The sequence below is a fragment of the Scyliorhinus torazame genome, chromosome 6 (assembly GCF_047496885.1).
Source record: "Scyliorhinus torazame isolate Kashiwa2021f chromosome 6, sScyTor2.1, whole genome shotgun sequence".
NCBI lineage: Eukaryota > Metazoa > Chordata > Chondrichthyes > Carcharhiniformes > Scyliorhinidae > Scyliorhinus > Scyliorhinus torazame.
Window position 1 is genome coordinate 151,430,161 of NC_092712.1, and position 19,924 is coordinate 151,450,084.

At 50.3% G+C, this 19,924-nt stretch overlaps 1 protein-coding gene across 1 annotated transcript in view; it reads left to right on the forward strand.

The window, feature by feature from the left end:
* Positions 1-3,349, forward strand: part of glipr2l (GLI pathogenesis-related 2, like) — a 123,267-nt gene extending 119,918 nt beyond the window's left edge. Inside the window, exon 5 of the mRNA XM_072508914.1 lies at positions 1,650-3,349. Within this exon, the coding sequence (XP_072365015.1) occupies positions 1,650-1,696 (47 nt within the window). The 3' untranslated portion in view covers positions 1,697-3,349. The remainder of the gene's footprint in view (positions 1-1,649) is intronic.
* The last annotated feature ends 16,575 nt before the right edge of the window (positions 3,350-19,924 follow it).

Sequence of the window (19,924 nt, forward strand, 5' to 3'; positions counted from 1 at the left end):
ATCACGTTTCCAAACGGAAAATCAGGATGGTTCCATGTAAATCAGCTTAAGGTTTATGGAACGTAGTGCAGCCACTCGCACCACCTCTCATTGGCGATGGCGGACAATGAGAACCCGCCCACTGACAACCCAATGTCCCCCTCCCCCAGCAGCAGCACGTCCACATACACGACCTTGACCACAGCCCCAGAATCAAATTTCACCCTGACGCTTGATTTGGCTGCTAGCGACAGCGACAGCACTACTGAAGCCCCTGAGAGACCCAAACAAAGATCCCACGAACCAGGCCCCAGTCACTACAGGCCCAGAGACCCTGACCATTATACGCTCCAGCCCTTTGAAACGATTTATCTGCCCACTCCAGAACCTGCCCCGCCACCCGGCGATAATGACAGCCCCCTTACAACCTCCCTACGGAGCACGAAGCACTGGCACTGTGACAATTCCTGTCGCTTGAAGAGGAATGTCGAAATGGACCCCACCTCGGCACACGTCGCGTTAGCACACAAACTCCATGAAAGAGTTTGGCACCCGGGAGATGGTGACAACTCCGAGTCTGACTCCCACCATGGTAACCCCTTTGCAAATCTTTTTGAAATGGAATCTTGAGGTGTCCAGATGATGAGAGTCAGGAACTGATTGATATTTACGGTGTCCTGTACTCTGATGGAGCGTGCCCGCTTTTCTTTCTTTAATTTGTTATTTTTAAATGTTGAATATTTGTTCTTTGTGCAACTATTTGTGTCGACCTCACTGAATTTCTTGATACAGCTTATGGCTGCTTTAGCACAGGGCTAAGTCGCTGGCTTTGAAAGCAGAACAAAGCAGGCCAGCAGCATGGTTCAATTCCCATACCAACCTTCCCGAACAGGTGCCGGAATGTGGCGACTAGTGGCTTTTCGCAGTAACTTCATTTGAAGCCTACTTGTGACAATAAGTGATTTTCATTTCATTTAATTTCATTTCTTTCGGTCTCACAGCAAAGTTCTGGATGCAGCCATAATTACTTGTCCGACGCCACATGGCACATAGTGAAACAAGTTTGTCTGGAGCCCATATAGTTACAAATTCGTACCACTCTTGGAAGGTCACTCAGGCAGTGGAGTAACGGCACTGATCCCCACCCTGCCTGAGGACCCCATCTGGTCAGCCAAGCTCGGGTAGTGGAGCAACGGCACTGATCACTGCCCTACCCGGGGATCCCACCCATTCTTGCCCTGCCGCGGATCATACGCACCACCCCATTCGGATACATGTTTTCAAAACTCTTTTCCTGTTCTTTTCTAGTCCTGTGGTTTAAAGAATGCTTTTTGTCACAACTTTTGCCCTTCCCGGCAACCCTTCGGTTGGTATTCCCCCACATACTATTTATATGTTAGAAACACTTGGTTGAAAACAAACAAGTTTGCCGAGGACGGAGAAATTGTCCGCCCACTCAGCCCATCGACCACAGGCTGCGAGAGTGCTCGCACTGTGACACCAAATTTTTTTTCAGATGTCTTGTCTCCGCAAATGGTTGTTTAAAAAAAAAAATGAGGGAGTCATATATGGTGACGATTATAATGGGAAATTGACATTAAGGAGAAACAGACGGACATACGAAATGTTAAACAACATGATTATAACAGATACTATGCTTGTTCCCTTAGAAAGATACGGAGACACTCAACGGCGAAGGAAAACCCGAATAAGATGAAGACGACAGGCCACGAACACGACCATCCAACACAACACCCCCAGCCCGGACACTACACTACACACACACCCAGCCACCGATACCCCCACATGGTGTGAGAACCTCGTCAAGTGGCATTCACTGTCCTACACAGTGGAAGCATTACTAGTAATAGCCATATTGTACAGTGTCATTCAGACCATTAGATTGCAGAAATGGAGGAGGAGAGCCTCCCACCCTCCAGTATACACATTTAGAGCCCCCTTCCTCGGACTCCAGCAAACCCCACACTCTATCTGAAACTTTCTCTTTAAGAAATTCCGCGGTTGTTGCTTTGTTAATAAAGTTTACTTTCTTATGTATGTGAATGTTAGTGATAGGAAGAAATGTGATGCTGCTATCGGATATTTTTTGTATTGTAAGATAAGTTCTTTGATTGTAAACAGCAACATGAATGTAGTCTAGTTAGAGACAGTTAGAGGTTCCCCTTTTTACTGAATGTTAAATGGCTCCCTAGAAATTCTTAGACATGTGTTGTTTAGGGAAAATTAGGTAAATGTTTTTTGACCCATCGGACAGAGTAAAGTAGAACCTGTCCTTGGTTAAGTGTACCCGGCATTTCAAGAGAACAAATAAGACCCAGTATTGTGATCCTTCACGCTTCGCGTTGAGGATCAAGAGGACGGAGTGTAGCCATCTGGGATGGCCACTTCCAACAAGGTGTAGAGGAACTCGCAAAGCCTGGCAAGTAAAATGGACAAGCCAAGAATCAGGCAGGCTCAGAGCCTGAAATGCATATCTGCCAGCAAAAGACCAGACAGTATCGAAACTCCGTCCAATTAGCATTGTAATCGGGCCGATTAGTATTTGATTGCCTAATCTTCACCAAAACAAAGGACTGGTACTCAAGCAACCGGGACAGTCCCAGACATTTCGGCGCCACTCCCTGTTTCAGGGAAATGCAAACAACGGGGTCAGTGACTGCTTGGGACACGCCCAGCCATCCAGATCCCTGCCCACTTATTGGCTAAGGAATCGAACGGAGTGATCAGGGATCACCCAATTAGTAAGGCCCAAATCGAAGGACTGCCCAAAAGAGTGCGAAACCCCCCCCCCCCGAGTATAAGAAGAAGGGTTTGCCCTATGTTGGCTCTCTCTTGGCGCTCTCTTGACCTTGGTACCCCGGTCACGGCTATCGGCAATTGCAGCAACACCAGGATCAAGTCCAAGGTCAACACTCGCTACCAGACGGATTATCCCAGCTGAGCAGCAGTTACTCCTTCGAGCCTGAGAGATCCAGAATTGAACAGCGGCCACTGTTTTCTGACCTAAGCCGGGTGCCCGAAGTTAAGTACAGGTTGTCTTAGTTGATAGGTGTAGTTAACTAGTAGTGTTTATGTTGCATGACTAATTGTGTGTAAATACTGTACCCTTGACCTTGAACTAACTAACTGGTGTTTGTCTCTTTGATCGATAGTCGGTTGAAACTTGTGGTGGTATCATTCGATACCTGGCGACTCTGAGCATTCGCACATAGATAACATAGAAAGAAGGGCAAACTCACTGATTGCCATAATTGGAACAGAGCCACTGAAAAGACAGAGTAAAAGAAAGCACAACACAGTGAACATAAGGCGGCTTCTGAAAGTGATAATGACCCCCCCCCCCCGGGAAGAGAACACCAGAGGTGATCGTCTCCCTGGACACAAAAAAGGCCTTTGACAGAGTCAAATGGAGCTACCTCCTCGAGGTACTGGAACGGTTTGGGCGAGGAGTGGGATTCACCGCCTGGGTCAGGCTCCTGTACAACGCTCCAAACACGAGTGTCCGAACTAACACCACCAGCTCTGAATACTTCCAGCTACAGAGACGAACAAGACAGGGCTGCCCCCTGTCCCCACTCTTGTTCGCGCTAGCAATCGAACCCCTGGTGACGCAAAAAACTGGAAAGGAATCCAGAGAGGAGACAGGGAGCACACAGTCTCACTCTATGCAGATGACCTGCTCCTCTATGTCTCGAAGCCACAGGAGGGACTGAAGGCAATACTGCAAATGCTGAAAGAGTTTGGAACCTTCTCGGGTTACAAACTTAACCATTGAACAGGGACAGAGCTGTAGGGGCTCCCGTTCAAAACGGCACAGAACAGATACCGTTACCTGGGGATCCAAATAGCCAGAGACTGGACACAGATCCACAAGTGGAACCTGACCAGCCTGGTGGAGGAAGTAAGAAAAGACCTTTAACGGTGGGGCTCAGTCCCACTCACCCTGGCGGGAAGAGTGCAGACGATCAAGATGCACGTACTGCCAAGGTTCCGCTTCCTGTTTAGATCCATCCCGATCTTTATCCCCAAGGCCTTTTTCCAAAACATAGACAGGCTAATCATGACGTTTGTGTGGGGAGAGCAAGAACCCGAGAATTCCCAAACCGACACTGCAAAGAGGGAAAGTCAGAGGGGGCCTGGCTCTATCAAACCTACAATACTACCACTGGGCAGCAACGGCAGAAAAAGTGAGGGGATGGGTACAAGAACCCGACACAGATTGGGTACAAATGGAGGAGGCATCCTGTAAAGGATCAACCCTCCGGGCCCTGGCCACAGCAGCACTCCCATCCTCCTCAACAAGGTACACAACGAGCCCAGTGGTAGAGGCCACACTGAGAACGTGGACCCAGTTGAGACAGCACTTCGGGATAACCAAAATGTCCCTTATGGCCCCCATCGGTGGCAATCACAGATCCCCCCCCCCCCAGCCATGCTAGATACCACCTTCAAAAGATGGAGGTGGGACGGGGGCACACTGATGGTCGGGGACTTCTACGTAGGGCGCAGACTGGCGACACTGGGCGAACTGACGAGGAAGTGGAAACTATCAAGAGGACAGGAATTGAGACACTTCCAAATAAAACACTTCCTCCGCAACGAGACAGTAGGGTATCCCAGGCCCCCAGAAAGCACACTACTGGAGGACCTGATAGGCACAAGCTGCGAGAAAGGGGGGGCTATGTGGGAAAATATACGGACACCACTGGACGGGACCAGACAAAAATGGGAGGACGAACCGGGGACAGAGGTAGGATGGGGACTCTGGAGCGAAGCACTGAGCAGGGTGAGCTCCACCTCCTCCTGTGCAAGGCTAAGCCTAATGCAAGTGGTGCACAGAGCGCACCTGACCAGAGCCCGAATGAGCAGGTTCTTCCCGGAGGTGGAGGACAAATGTGAACGGTGCCAGAGGGGCCCGGCCAACCACACCCACATGTTTTGGGCTTGCCCCAAGCTTGCTGGGTTCTGGACAGCCTTCTCCGAGGCAATGTCCAAGGTTGTGGGGGTGAGGGTGAAGCCGTGCCCAATAGTGGCAATCTTCGGGGTATCGGGGCAGCCAGAGCTACACATGGGGAAGGGGCCAACGCCCTTGCTTTCGCTTCCCTAATCGCACGGCGGAGAATCCTGCCCGGCTGGCGATCGGCAGCACCACCCAAAGCTGCAGACTGGCTCGCTGACCTCTCGGAATTTCTCCATCTGGAGAAGGTTAAGTACGCCACCCAAGGGTCAGAGGAAGGCTTCCTGGATACTTGGGGCAGTTCGTCGGCCTGTTCCAAAACCTGTTCGAGGCCAGCAACGAGGAGTAAGCCAGGGGGAAAAAAAATGATGAAGAACCAAAGGACTGCGCAACCCGGGGGGGGGGGGGGTTGAGAAAATTGGGGAAACCACAAGAGAAGAGGAAGGGTGCTGAAACCAATGGGGGGGAGTGGGAGGACGAAGGGGGGATATCATAGACTGATCCAGAGGGCAGCAAAATGTACGTACAGTTAGTCAAATGAAGGACAAAACAAACTTCTCTGTAAAATCTAGCAAATTAGTGCAGGCAAGAAAATGCACTGTATATAAGTAACAACTGTTTATAAATATGAGAAAAGCCAATAAAAAGATTTTCAAAAAAAAAAAAATGTTTATAGAAGGAAGCTTTCCTAGCTTGAGGGAGCTGGAGGAGAAATTCGGATTGGCGAGGGAAACAAATTTAGGTACCTGCGTAGACAGGTCTCAAACTTCCCGCTCCAACCACCAAAGGGGATTCAGGATAGGGTAGTTTCCAGAGTGAGTGTGGGAGAAGGGAAGGTCTCCGACATCTATAAGGAGCTCATGGGGGTCAGAGGAGACGCAGACCGAGGAGCTGAAGCGCAAATGGGAGGAGGAATTAGGAGGAAAGATAGAGGATGGTCTCTGGGCGGATGGGTTGAGTAGAATCAACATGTCCACAACATGTGCCAGGCTCAGCCTGATACAGTTCAAGGTCGTTCACCGGGCTCACATGACAGTGGCCCGGATGAGCAGGTTCTTTGGTGTAGAAGACAGGTGTGCAAGGTGTGCGGGGGAGGCCAGCGAACCATGTCCATATGTTCTGGACATGCCCAAAGCTCAGGAGATTTTGGCAGGGGTTTGCAGATGTCATGTCCACGGTGATAAAAACAAGGGTGGCGCCGAGTCCAGAGGTGGCGATTTTTGGGGTGTTGGAAGAAATGGGAATCCAAGAGGAGAAACAGGCAGACGTTCTGGCCTTTGCTTCCCTGGTAGCCCGGAGATGGATACTATTCGCTTGGAGGGACTCAAAGCCCCCAAAGTCGGAGACCTGGCTATCGGGCATGGCCAGCTTTCTCTGTTTGGAGAAAATCAAGTTCACCTTGAGAGGGCCACTGTTAGGGTTCGCCCGGAGGTGGCAACCGTTCGTCGACTTCTTTGCGGGAAATTAATCGTCAGCAGAAGGGGGGGGGTTTAGTTTAGTTTAGAGTAGGGGATTAATAAAGGTGGGACCTGCAAGGGAGGTTACAGGCTGTTTTCCACTATGGTTATAGACTTATGTATATTGTTTATTTTGTCGTTGTTGTAAAACCAAAAGATACCTCAATAAAATGTTTATTAAAAAAAAATTCTCTGAACTGGGACGTCAACGCACGGGTTGCCTCAAAGGCAAGGGTGCTACTGATGACACCGAGAGAATCCTTCAAAGATAAGGAAAATTTTAGAGGAAGATACTTTCTTTGCAGAGAGATGTAAATAAAGGAATGAAGGTGTTGGAGATGATGTTTGTTGCAAGAGAGATGTTTGGAGTTCATTCTTTCAGCTCCTCCAGGTATAAAAGGAGGGTTTGACTGGAAGGAACACTGGCATTACCCAAGGTGCCCAAGCTTGATGAACAGTAAGAAGTCTTACACCAGATTAAAGTCCAACAGGTTTGTTTCGAATCACTAGCTTTCGGAGCACTGCTCCTTCCTCAGGTGAATGAAGAGGTGGGTTCCAGAAACATATATATAGACAAAGTCAAAGATGCAAGACGATACTTTGAATGCGAGTCTTTGCAGGTATTGATCGTGAGCGGGACACTCACTGCCGCACGTTGCACCAACCCGAGGCGTGTCATCCTGCCTACTCCTTCGCCAGCCAGCATCTTTCCAATCCTGGTCACCCCAGCAGTCACAGCCCGTTCCTCTGCCAGCCATCAGAAATGGAATTGGTGGAGGTGCGGCTCCCTGACGACAGCCACTACTCCAGATGAGGGCGAGGCGACCATGTTCTAGGCTTTAAGTAGGGACAGTGATTCCAAAGGTTCAAAATTGGGTGCCAATCAGTGGCACACTAATGCATTGCAATGCTAACTTATTTGACACAATTGACTCATCAAGGAAGGACTAGGGGCTGATCAGGCAACTGGCTTCCTCTTGTGGCAGGCGAGGCACACCTGATTCTTGTGAAGACTGCAATTAGCATGTCAACCTCATCCTTAGAGGACACCCTCATTTCCCCCGCGCACATGGGCTGTGGGTTAACAAGCCTTCCAACTGGAACAGTCAGCCACCCAGAAACTAATCCTTGACAGCCAGACCTCCATAACCAGTGGCCTTGAACTTCCATACAGCACATGCCCATGCAGCTTGGCATCTCACTGCACCCCACCCAAGAACCTCACAGTCGCCCACTGTGCTGAGCCTGTGGATTCACCTGCTCCCACCCACATTCCAGCTGCCACTCTGGAAGGCCAATCCCTCAGCGTTGACATCACCACAAGCCCAGCAAGGAGGGACTGGAAAGTGCTGCCCGGATACCAGCCGCCAGACCCCATTACACCAACTGGCTCACAGCCATGAAGGGTTGCTAAGGCCTGCAGGCGGCCCAGATGCTGAGACTGAACGATCCCCCCCCCCCACTCCCAGCCCTGGGTTGAACCTATCTGCGGCCCCCGCATCCTCTCCACTGCCCCCTCTGTGACTGCCACCCTGGATGGTAATGATGACCTGAGCGCTCACCCCTCATATCCCCTTCAGAGGTGAGGTCACCAGCTTCTCGTTTTTATTCAGTTGTTCTAAATCACGCCAGCAACTGATGAATATTCAGTGAGTGGGGAAGTCTCGGAGGGAGGCCTCGCTAATGATATTCTAATGTATTAAAACGAGGACCCTGGCCTTCTCCGGCATATTTCTCGTCACACTGCCGGCGAAGGGCCTGGAAAATCAGTAATTTCAAACTCGTCGGACAGCATCACATTTTCTGATTTCCCCCAAATATTTCTCCTGTGCCGTTGTTCTCACTGATGGCTAAGATGGCTTCAAAATGGCCCCCGGCATCTTCCTTCAGTAGTTCCTGTCCTGTTAATCACCCTGGGGTAACATGGACTGCAACTGGATGCAGTTGTACTTGAAAGTAGACTCCAACCTTTGATATAAGTTCAATACGCTTTATTGAACTTGTTAAGCAGTGCACACAGTTTGCTGTGGGGTTGACACTCTACTAATCTAAGCGTGCTAACTATAACTAACTAGACCAGACTAGCTCTGAGCCATGTGTAGAACGTACTAACCGCTATATACACCCTGACTGTCACTACAGTTGTCACCAGTGGAAAGAGGCAGAGTGTTGATGCCTCGTGTGTTTTATAGTGGAAGACCATCTTCTAGTGTTCTGCCTGATGATTGGTTGTGTTCTGTCCTGTGTGTTGATTGGCTGTACTGGATGTCTGTCACTGTCTGTCTGTATCTCATTATGTGCATGAGTGCATATCATGACATCTCCCTTTTTTAAAAAAATGTTGGTTGCTTGGAGCATATGCGACTGTATTTACTTGGAGAACTATTTACATTAAATGGCGAGTGGATGAAAGCGAGTGGATGAATATATACATAAGAGGTGTCTAGCATGCAGATACAGAACATAATTTACAAGATAAATGTCTATAAGTCCAGTATTTGGGGCTTGCGTCTGATCCTTGTCGACCGCCTGAGAGGTGGAGGTGGGGACGACGGCGCCTTGACAGGCGGGATTGCTGCCAGATTGGTGGCCTCGCGGTGCGAGGTGTCCGGAGGAGGCATAACAACATCTGGAAAAGTAGGATCTGGTGGTGGGCAGGCAACTTTGCGCAGTGCCCTTCTGTTGCGCCGGACAAGAGAGCCATCAGCCATACGAACCACAAACAATCTGGGAGCAGCCTGTCAAACAACAACAGCTGGAGCTGACCAGCCTCCAGCAGGTAGCTTGATCTGAACAGTATCTTCCGGAGACAGCACAGGCAAATCGGTAGCATGAGCAACGTACGCCAGCTTTTGCCGGTTCCTGAGTTGCTGCACCTTTTGCAGCACTGGGAGGTGATCCAGGTCTGGTAAGTGTATGGCTGGAACAGTCGTCCGCAGGTCTCTATTCATGAGGAGTTGAGCCGGGGACATGCCGGTGGACAGAAGGGTTGCCTTGTACGCTAACAGCGCAAGGTTGAAGTCAGAAGCAGAGTCCGCAGCCTTGCAGAGCAGTTGCTTCACTATATGGACCCCTTTCTCAACCTTCCCGTTGGACTGTGGGTAGTGTGGGCTTGAGGTAATATGGTTACATTGGTACGACTTGGCGAAATTGGGCCCCTCTTGGCTGTGGAAGCAGGGACCATTGTCACTCATGACAGTGAGTGTAATACCATGCCTGGCAAATGTCTCCTTGCAGGTCTTGATGACTGTCCTTGATGTGAGGTCTGACAGCTTCACAGTTTCTGGGTAATTTGAGAAGTAATCTATGATGAGCACATAGTCACGCCCATTGGCGTGAAAAAGGTCGATTCCCACCTTGGACCACGGAGAGGTCACAATCTCGTGTTGCTGGAGTGTTTCTTTTGTTTGAGCAGGCTGGAAACGCTGGCAGGTCGCACAATTGAGGACCATGTTGGATATGTCCTGGCTGATTCTAGGCCAATAGACAGCCTACCGGGCCCTGCGCCTACACTTGGCGACACCTAGGTGTCCCTCGTGGATTTGTTTGAGCGCTAAGTTCTGCAGGCTGCGAGGAATAACGATACAATCTAGCTTGATTCCCTCGACGACTGTCATGTCGTCCTTCACATTGAAGAACTGAGGGCATTGCCCTTTTTGCCAGTCATTTGCAAGGTGGTGCATTACACGCTGCAGAAGAGGGTCTTTGGCAGTCTCTTCACGAATGCTGATCACTCTTTCACCTGAGGCCGGGAGGTTGCTGGCACACAGCTGCACCTGTGCCTCAATCTGGCGGATGAAGTCAACCTGTTCACAGGGCGAGGTGATGGAGTGGGGCAGGGCATCCGCAATTATCAGCTCCTTGCCTGGTGTGTATACTAACTCAAAATCGTACCTTCGGAGTCGAAGGAGAATGCGCTGAAGCCTGGGCGTCATGTCATTCAAGTCCTTATGAATGATATGGACCAAGGGTCTGTGGTCAGTCACCACAATGAATGTTGGTAGATCGTAGATGTAGTCATGAAACTTTACAATGCCGGTTAGGTGGCCCAGGCACTCTTTTTCTATCATTCTATCTGGGCATACCTCTGTTCAGTGGGAGTCATGGCCCTTGACGCATAAGCCACTGGAGCCCATGACGAGGAGTCATCCTTCTGGAGGAGCACCGCACCAATGCCGTCCTGGCTTGCGCCCGTGGAGATTTTTGTTTCCCTGTCTGGGTCAAAAGACGCTAGTACCGGAGCAGTGGTGAGCTTTGCTTTGAGCTTGAGCCACACTTGATGTGTGGGTAGCCACTGGAATGCAGTGGACTTCTTCACCAGATGCCTGAGAGCCGTGGTGTGTGAGGCCATGTTAGGAATGGATTTTCCCAAGAAGTTCACCATTCCGAGGAAGCATAGTACCGCCTTCTTGTCTTCTGGGGTCTTCATGGCGTTAATGGCCTTGACCTTGTCCGGATCTGGTCGCACACACTGCTGGGATATCTGGTCACCCAAGAATTTGATGGTTGACATGCCAAAGGAGCACTTGGCCTTGTTCAGCTTGAGGCCGTTTGCATGGACACGTCGAAAACTTATTTGCGACGAGATATGTGTTCCTCGGGGATCATGGACAATATGATTACATCATCTATGTAGACACGTACACCCTCAATGCCCTCCATCATCTGCTCCATGATCCTGTGGAAGATTTCAGAGGCTGAGACAATGCCGAACGGTATACGGATATAACTGTACCTGCCAAATGGTGTGTTGAACGTGCAGAGCTTCCTGCTGGACTCGTCCAGTTGTATCTGACAGAAACCACGCGATGCATCTAGCTTCCTGAAGAATTTGGCGTGTGCGATTTCACTGGTCAGTGCCTCCCGCTTCGGGATCGGGTAGTGTTCCCGCATTATGTTCCGGTTAAGATCTTTGGGATCTATGCATATCCGCAACTCTCCTGAGGGCTTCTTCACACAGACCATCGAGCTGACCCAGTCAGTCGGTTCAGTCACTTTGGAGATGATGCCCTGGTCTTGGAGCTCCTGTAGCTGTGCCTTTAAACGTTCCTTCAGAGGAGCTGGCACCCGGCGTGGTGCATGGATTACAGGCATGGCATCGGGCCTGAGTAGGATCTTGTAGCGGTATGGCAGAGTGCCCATTCCGTCAAACACATCCGGGTATTAAGCAAGGATGTCATCAATGGCAGCCTGAAGATCCACATTGGAAGAAGACATGGTATGGACTCGCTGTACGAGGTTGAGTAGCTGGCATGCATGGGCACTGAGCAGGGATGCCTCATCAGGCTTGACGATTTTGAATCATAGTGTGACATTGATGGTCTTGCTGGAGACCAATAGATGACAAGATCCTTGTGCAGTTATGGCATTGCAATTATAATTGAGGAGCTGGCAGGCTGGCGGAAGAATTTGGGGTTGCCATTTAATGCGGTAAAAATCAGCTTGAGAGATGATATTGGCAGAAGCACCAGTGTCCAGCTTGAACTGGATGCTGCATTGATTTACGTGTATGACAGCACGCCATTCGTCCACGGAATCCACATTGAGGATAGATAGGCGTCTTGCTGAATTTGAAGAGGCATATTCACAAGTAGTGATGATGCCCACACGATAGGGTGACTCCAGACAGTCGTCCTCTGGATCTGTAGTGTTACCAGGATCAGAATCCAGTAAACCTTGCTGTACACATCGAACGCGCTTGCGTTGGAATTGGGATCGCTTGGAGTTGGTTTTTGGCCGCTTTGTTCTCCCGTTCGTGTTGCGCATGCGTGGGGCCCCGGGAAAAGCACGCAAAATGGCCGCTTTCATCGATACTGAGGCGCTGCATCCGGGCGGTGGCCTGTACACCCTCTTCTTCGTGGGAGGCAAGTTTTCGTAGTCTGCCGAGTTGAAACGTGAGTACCGATTTCTCGCATGCTCATGCACTATACACGTCTTGATTGCAACTGGCAGGGTCATGTGCTAAATTTTGAGGAGTTGCTCCCGCAAGGAATCGGAGTACACCCCAAACACGATCTGATCCCTGGTCATGGAATCAGCGGTTGCACCATAATTGCAGGACTGCGCTAATATAGGGAGATGAGTTAGAAAGAATTGCAAAGGTTCATCCTTACCCTGAAGGCATTGCTGGAAGATATAGCGCTCAAAGGTCTCGTTTGTTTGGACTTCACAGTGACTGTCGAACTTCTCCAAAACGGTCTTGAAATTGGTCTTGTCCTGGCCGTTGGTAAAATCAAGCAAATTGAAAATCTGGATGGCTTGGTCCCCGCAGTTGATAGGAGCAGCGCGATTTTTCTGGCATCGGACGCATCCTCGAGGTCTGAGGCCTCAATGTAGAGAAGGAACCTTTGCTTGAAGGCCAGCCATTTGGCGCCGAGATTGCCAAAGATCCCTAGCTGTAGAGGGGCCTGGATCTTCTCCATGCCGCTGGAAGGCACTTGCCGGCCGTCACGGAATCACTCGAGGTAAACCACTCAGAGATAGTAGACTCCTGGTACCATGTCGTGTCAATCACCCTGGGGTAACATGGACTGCAACTGGATGCAGTTGTACTTGAAAGTAGACTCCAAACTGTGATGTTGGTTCAATACGCTTTATTGAACTTGTTAAGCAGTGCACACAGTTCGCTGTGAGTTTGACACTCTACTAATCTAAGTGTGCTTACTATAACTAACTAGACCAGACTAGCTCTGAGCCACATATAGAAGGTGCTAACTGATATATACACCCTGACTGTCACTACAGTTGTTACCAGTGGAAAGAGGCAGAATGTTGATGCCTTGTGTGTTTTATAGTGCCAGACCACCTTCTAGTGTTCTGCCTGGTGATTGGTTGTGTTCTGTCCTGTGTGTTGATTGGATGTACTGGGTGTCTGTCACTGCCTGTCTGTGTCCCATTATGTGCATGAGTGCATATCATGACCGTTCCTACCAGAAATCTCGAATAGGAGACATGTCATGAGAACACGATCACACTTAGTTGTGTTGCTTCATTGGACAATGCCCATTAACCTGTGTGTTCCAGATTGAACCAGATTGTACTTGCAGGAGGCGAGGGAGAGAAAGTAAGGAACGTTATCTGTGTCCTTGAATAAAATGCAATAGTAATCTGTATCTGAACTTTCAAATGGACTTATCTGCCAAATTACTCGAACTGTGGGTTGGAATGAAAAAGTGTAGCAGTTCCTGCAGTTTCAGCCTCTCCTCCAGCGCCACCTGCAGGCAGATGATCTAGTTATTCTGAACCCTCAGTTTGGACTGGACTCAGAGAGATCTCTGCTGTTGTCATTCTCTGTCTCACATGCAGTCAATCTGGTGGTATTTCAAATGGAATTGACAGAATTTGTAGAAATTTAATTTAGGGGAATGACACCACAGGTTACACACATTAAATCTGAAAAACAAAAAGGGAAGGGTAGAGAATGTTCACTGCTCAAAACACAATGTAGTTGGAAATCCCCAGGTTGTGATCTTGGCAGTTGTACCAATCCTGTGCTCACTGCTGCTCTCCAGCATTGACCCCATCCGGGTTGATGGGTCATCAAGAAGATACTTCATGTTCATGAAACTAGGAAGTGTCCATGGCATCACAGAGACATTGCCTTCACCTGTTTGCCCTATAAAACAGAAACTCAAACACTTCCTCACGATTGTCGAAGATTTCCTTGACCCAACACCACCCATTATCGAGAGGCCTTGTGCTTTGCTTCCCAGTCAGCCCCCATTGTAAGATGGGACTTACTAGTTGAGCCCCCTTGTGTCTTTCTGCAAGCTGGTAGACCTCATCTCACTGGATCGATCACATTCCAGTCTTCTCGGCAGGGGAGGCAGGAAGATCTGCCCATGACCCCACCTCCTGGCCATGTGTCTCTTTCGTCACTTCCGTGACCAAGCCAGAATTCCGAATTGTTATAACCTCCCTGCTTACCATTGGCTGGGGACTAATGACAATCCCACAATCCTGTGGGAGTATGAGCTTCCCCAATAAGGGGGGCGGAGAAACCATTAGTAAACTCCTAGTATAAATAAAACTGGCCAGTTTGGAACCAGCAAGTAGCAGTGTGCAGCAAGGGAAGTTGCTGCTGCTGTTATATATATATATATATATGATATTGTAAATAAATGTTATTACTTTGTATCCTTAAAACTCGTGCTGGATTCTTCGTGGCCCTCACAAAACTGCCGACGAGTGTTAAAGTGAATAGCTGTCTACACTGCTGAAGCCACGTCCCTGGATTTTTGTTGGGTACAGGTTGGAAGTTTTGTATTATACCATGCCTCTGTACGGACGTTTGGATGTTTTTGATGCTGCGCTGGAAAGTTGGAACCAGTACGCACAACGGATGCGTTACTAATTCCGGGCAAACAATATCACCGAAAACGAGCGCCAGGTGGTCATATTGCTCACCGCCTGCGGCCCGCATACGTTTGGGATGATGAGGAGCCTTACGTACTCAGCTGCGCCGGACACCAAAACGTTTGATGAACTTGTGAATATAGTGGGGCAACATTTTAACCCAACCCCGTCCATGATAGTCCAGCGTTACCGGTTTAATACCGCTGAGAGGACCCCTGGAGAATCCCTTGCCGATTTTCTATCCAGGCTACGCAGGATTGCGGAGTACTGTGACTATGGTGAGACCTTGTCAGAAATGTTACGCGACAGTTTGGTTTGCGGTATTAACAGTGCGGCCACCCAGAGTAAGTTGTTAGCTGAGCCAACGTTGACTTTTCAACAAGCCATTCAAATAGTATTGTCCCGAGAGAGCGCAGAACGAGGAGTGCAGGAGCTGCAGGGAATGGAAGTGCATGCCTTGGGGCGCAACCCCTTCCGTCCGAAAACGTCCCCCCGCACTCCTGCGGTACCTTGGGCGAGGCGACGTCCGGACAGACGCCAGTGGCCGTCGGACATTCCTCCCCGAAGGGAGCCTTCTCCAGAACCAATGGATGAGGAGCCATGTCCGTGTCAGACTTGTAGGCGCTGACCTCGTCGTGGACGCCGGTCCTGGGGCGCCAGAGGCGCCGTCGTTCTGACCGAAACTGGGACCAGCCCAGGGGCCGTACCTTCCATGTGGATGAACCTGCGGCGACTACTCCTGAGGACGTGGAGACGGAGGACAACTGCCTGCAGCTGCATTGTGTGGCAGCTCCCCGTGTGGCCCCATTAAGGTGACAGTACAGGTCAATGGTCACCCGCTTGAGATGGAGTTGGACACTGGTGCAGCGGTCTCCATGAACGCCCAGAGGACATTCGACCGCATCAAGCAGGGTATACAGACCCTTACATTAACTGACTCACAGGCCAGGTTGGCCACCTACACGGGGGAACCACTGGACATTGCAGGAACTACAATGACCCCTGTTGTTTATGGACACCAGGAGGGGCGTTTCCCACTTATCGTGGTGCGCGACCATGGGCCCAGCCTGTTGGGTCGGGACTGGTTGTGCCATCTGCGGTTGCAATGGCAGCACATCCTCCAAACAGTTTCTGAAGCATTGACTGAGGTGCTAGGACGATACCCAGATGTATTCCAGCCTGGTTTGGGGAAAATAAAAGGGGCCGTAGCCCATATCCAAGTCGGACCAGGAGCCACGCCGCGCTATTTCTGGGCGCGCCCAGTGCCTTATGCCTTGCTCGAGAAGGTAGAAGGGAAGCTCACTCGTTTGGAGAGTTTGGGTATTATCAGGCCCGTCCGTTTTGCTGACTGGGCAGCACCAATTGTACCTGTAATGAAGCCAGATGCCACAGTTCGCTTGTGTGGCGACTATAAACTTACAGTGAATACGGCTTCCCTACTCGACCGATATCCAATGCCTCGCATAGAGGATCTCTACGCGAAGCTTGCAGGTGGACTCTCGTTCACAAAATTAGATATGAGTCATGCCTACCTGCAGTTGGAGCTGGACCCTGCCTCCCGACCATATGTAACGATTAATACACATCGGGGCCTGTATGAATATACACGGTTGCCCTTTGGAGTATCCTCTGCCTGCGCTATCTTTCAACGTGTTATGGAGGGCATTTTGAGAGGTTTACCACGTGTTGCTGTCTACTTAGATGACGTTTTGATTACAGGGACGTCGGAGCAGGAACATTTGGAAAATCTGGAGGCTGTCCTTAGACGCTTTTCGAAGGCTGGAGTCTGTTTACGTCGCACAAGGTGCGTATTTCAGGCTAAGGAAGTAGTCTACCTAGGTTATCGGGTGGACCGCGAAGGTTTGCACCCCGTCGCAGAGAAGGTGCGTGCGATTCAAGAGGCCCCTGCCCCTACTGACACTTCGCATCTTCGTTCTTTTCTCGGTCTCATAAACTATTCCGGGAAGTTCCTCCCCAATCTGGCAACTACGCTGGCCCCGTTGCACCTTCTGCGAAAGAAAAATCACACCTGGGTTTGGGGTCAGCCGCAAGAAACCGCTTTCCGGCGGGTAAAGCAACAATTGTCGTCGTCTGGGTTACTAACCCACTGTGATCCTGGAAAGCCTTTGCTCGTCACATGTGATGCATCCCCGTATGGTATTGCGGCCGTCCTGTCCCACAAGATGGAGAACGGGGCCGAGCGACCGATAGCTTTCGCCTCCCGCACATTGACTGCAGCGGGGAAAAAGTACGCGCAGATCGAGAAGGAGGGCCTGGCAGTGGTTTTTGCGGTGAAACGCTTCCACCAGTACGTGTGTGGCCGCCACTTCACTATCGTGACTGATCATAAGCCTCTGCTGGGACTTTTCAGAGAGGATAAGCCAATACCGCCCATTGCTTCCGCACGGATCCAGCGCTGGGCTTTGTTGCTTGCTGCATACGAGTATTCTCTGGAGCACAAACCAGGAACGCAGATAGTGACGCACTGAGCCGATTGCCTTTATCGACCGGCCCCATGTCGACCCCCACGACCGGTGAGGTGATGGCAACCCTAAATTTTATGGACACCTTGCCTGTCACGGCATCACAGATCCGTGAGTGGACCCAGACGGAGCCTGCCCTGTCAAAGGTTCGGCACATAGTCCTGTATGGCGGGCAGCATAGACAGCTCCCAGGCGAGTTGCGGGCATTTTCCTCCAAGCTGTCAGAATTCAGCGTGGAAGACGGCATCCGCTTGTGGGGGCCGCGTGTGATTGTCCCGGAAAAAGGCCAGGAGCTGATACTAAAAGACTTGCACAATGGGCATCCAGGTGTGACCAAAATGAAAATGTTGGCCCGGAGTTATGTCTGGTGGCCAGGCCTCGACACTGACATTGAGAAGGTGGCCCAAAACTGCTCCATGTGCCAGGAGCATCAGAAGCTTCCGCCGGCCGCGCCCCTACATCACTGGAAATGGCCAGGGCGGCCTTGGGCGTGCTTGCATGCGGATTTCGCTGGCCTTTTTCAAGGACCCATGTTCCTTCTATTAATCGATGCCCAGTCTAAATGGGTAGAGGTGCATAAGATGCAGGGGACAACGTCCTGCGCAACAATTGAAAAGATGCGTTTGTCTTTTAGTACGCATGGCCTCCCCGAGGTGCTGGTCACGGATAACGGCACTCCATTCACAAGTGGAGTGCCGTTTGCGAGGTTCATGAAGATGAACGGCATACGCCATATCCGCACTGCCCCTTACCACCCGGCTTCAAATGGGTTGGCAGAGCGCGAAGTGCAGGCATTCAAACGAGGCCTAAAGAAGCATTCTTCCGGATCAATGGACACGAGACTGGCTCGCTTTTTGTTTTCGTATAGGACCCACCCCCCATGAGGTGACTGGGGTAGCTCCCGCAGAACTCCTAATGGGCCGGAGACTTCGCACCCGCCTCAGTATGGTTTTCCCGGACATTGGCGCAAAAGTACGCCGCACACAAGAACGGCGGGGACAGGGATTTTCTCGACATCGGCCGATTTGGCAGTTTGCGCCTGGTGACCCAGTGTTCGTTCAGAATTTTGCTGGTGGTGCCCAGTGGGTTCCTGGCGTAATCTTTCGCCAAACGGGCCCTATATCTTACCAGGTGCAAGCCCAGGGTCGTCTCCAGCGCAAACATGTAGACCACGTTCGGTCCAGAAGACTATCCCCTCCAAAGATTCCCTGCCCCCGGAGCTCATTTCTACAGCCGCAGAGACCAGAGACAAGTGAAGGTAGTCCTCACAATCTTCCACTGGTGCCTCACTCGAAGCCTGCGCAGGTTGTTACAGAACCGAATGGAGATAGAGACGCTGACATGACGGAAGCAGCAGACTCTGACTCCGAGATGGAGACACAGGACGCATCAGAGGGGGAATCCTCGGGTCCACGGGCCGTGGATGTACAACCGTTACGCCGTTCATCACGGAAGCGCCGGTCACCGTCTTGTTACACGCCGCCTGATCCAGCGCCGCGTGCAAATGGTGTCCGGCCTGCGGCAAAACGAGTCTTACGCCCTCCTTCGCCAGTGTCTTCGGTGGATTCCTTGGACTTTGGGGGGGAGGGATGTTATAACCTGCCTGCTTACCATTGGCTGGGGATTAATGACAATCCCACAATCCTGTGGGAGTATGAGCTTCCCCAATGAGGGGGGGCGGAGAAACCATTAGTAAACTCCAAGTATAAATAAAGCTGGCCAGTTTGGAACCAGCAGGAAGGAGTGTGCAGCAAGGGAAGTTGCTGCTGCTGTTTCATATATATATATATATATATATATGTTATTGTAAATAAATGTTATTACTTTGTATCCTTAAAACTCGTGCTGGATTCTTCGTGGCCCTCACAAAACGAATCAAGGTCAGGCACATCTGAATCTCAGTTTTTCTTCCTGAGTTATTTGGATGTGCTCTAGCCAGATTTGCAGCAGAAAGCTGACAGAATAGCAATGGGAAATTGGCTCCAGTATTTCAGTGTTGGATGTCAGCCATTTTCCTGGTATCCTTGCAAGGATGGGTACAGCTACAACAACACTCTAGAATCACCTAAAACAGAGTATTCTGGTGCTCATGCTCTGGATTCAATATCTACTCATTCCCCTCCCCAACCATTGGCACATTAGTTGCAGTAATTGTGATCTGGAGGATGCATTGCAGCAGCTTCCCCAGGTTGCTCCTCAAACATTTCCCTTTTACGGGAATCCTTTACCATCCAGAAAGAGAAGCATCAATGTATTAGGAACACCAGAACACCATCAAGTTATGCTCAGATTCAGGGCAGCACGGCGGCGCAGTGGCAGCACTGCAGTCTCACGGCGCAGAGGTCCCAGGTTCGATCCCGGCTCTGGGTCACTGTCCGTGTGGGGTTTGCACATTCTCCCCGTGTTTGCATGGGTTTCGCTCCCACAACCCAAAGATGTGCAGGGTAGGTGGATTGAACTCACTAAATTGCCCCTTAATTGGAAAAAAATTAATTGGGTACTCTAAATTTATTTTTTTAAATGTTATCCTCAAATTCTAATGACATGCTAAGTTGGACATATATTGCCATTCCTTTATTGTCATTGGGACAAAACGCTGGAACTCCCTACTCATAATGGGAGCATTATGAGCACTAGGATTAAACTGGCCAACCATCACCAGCCTCCCAGGG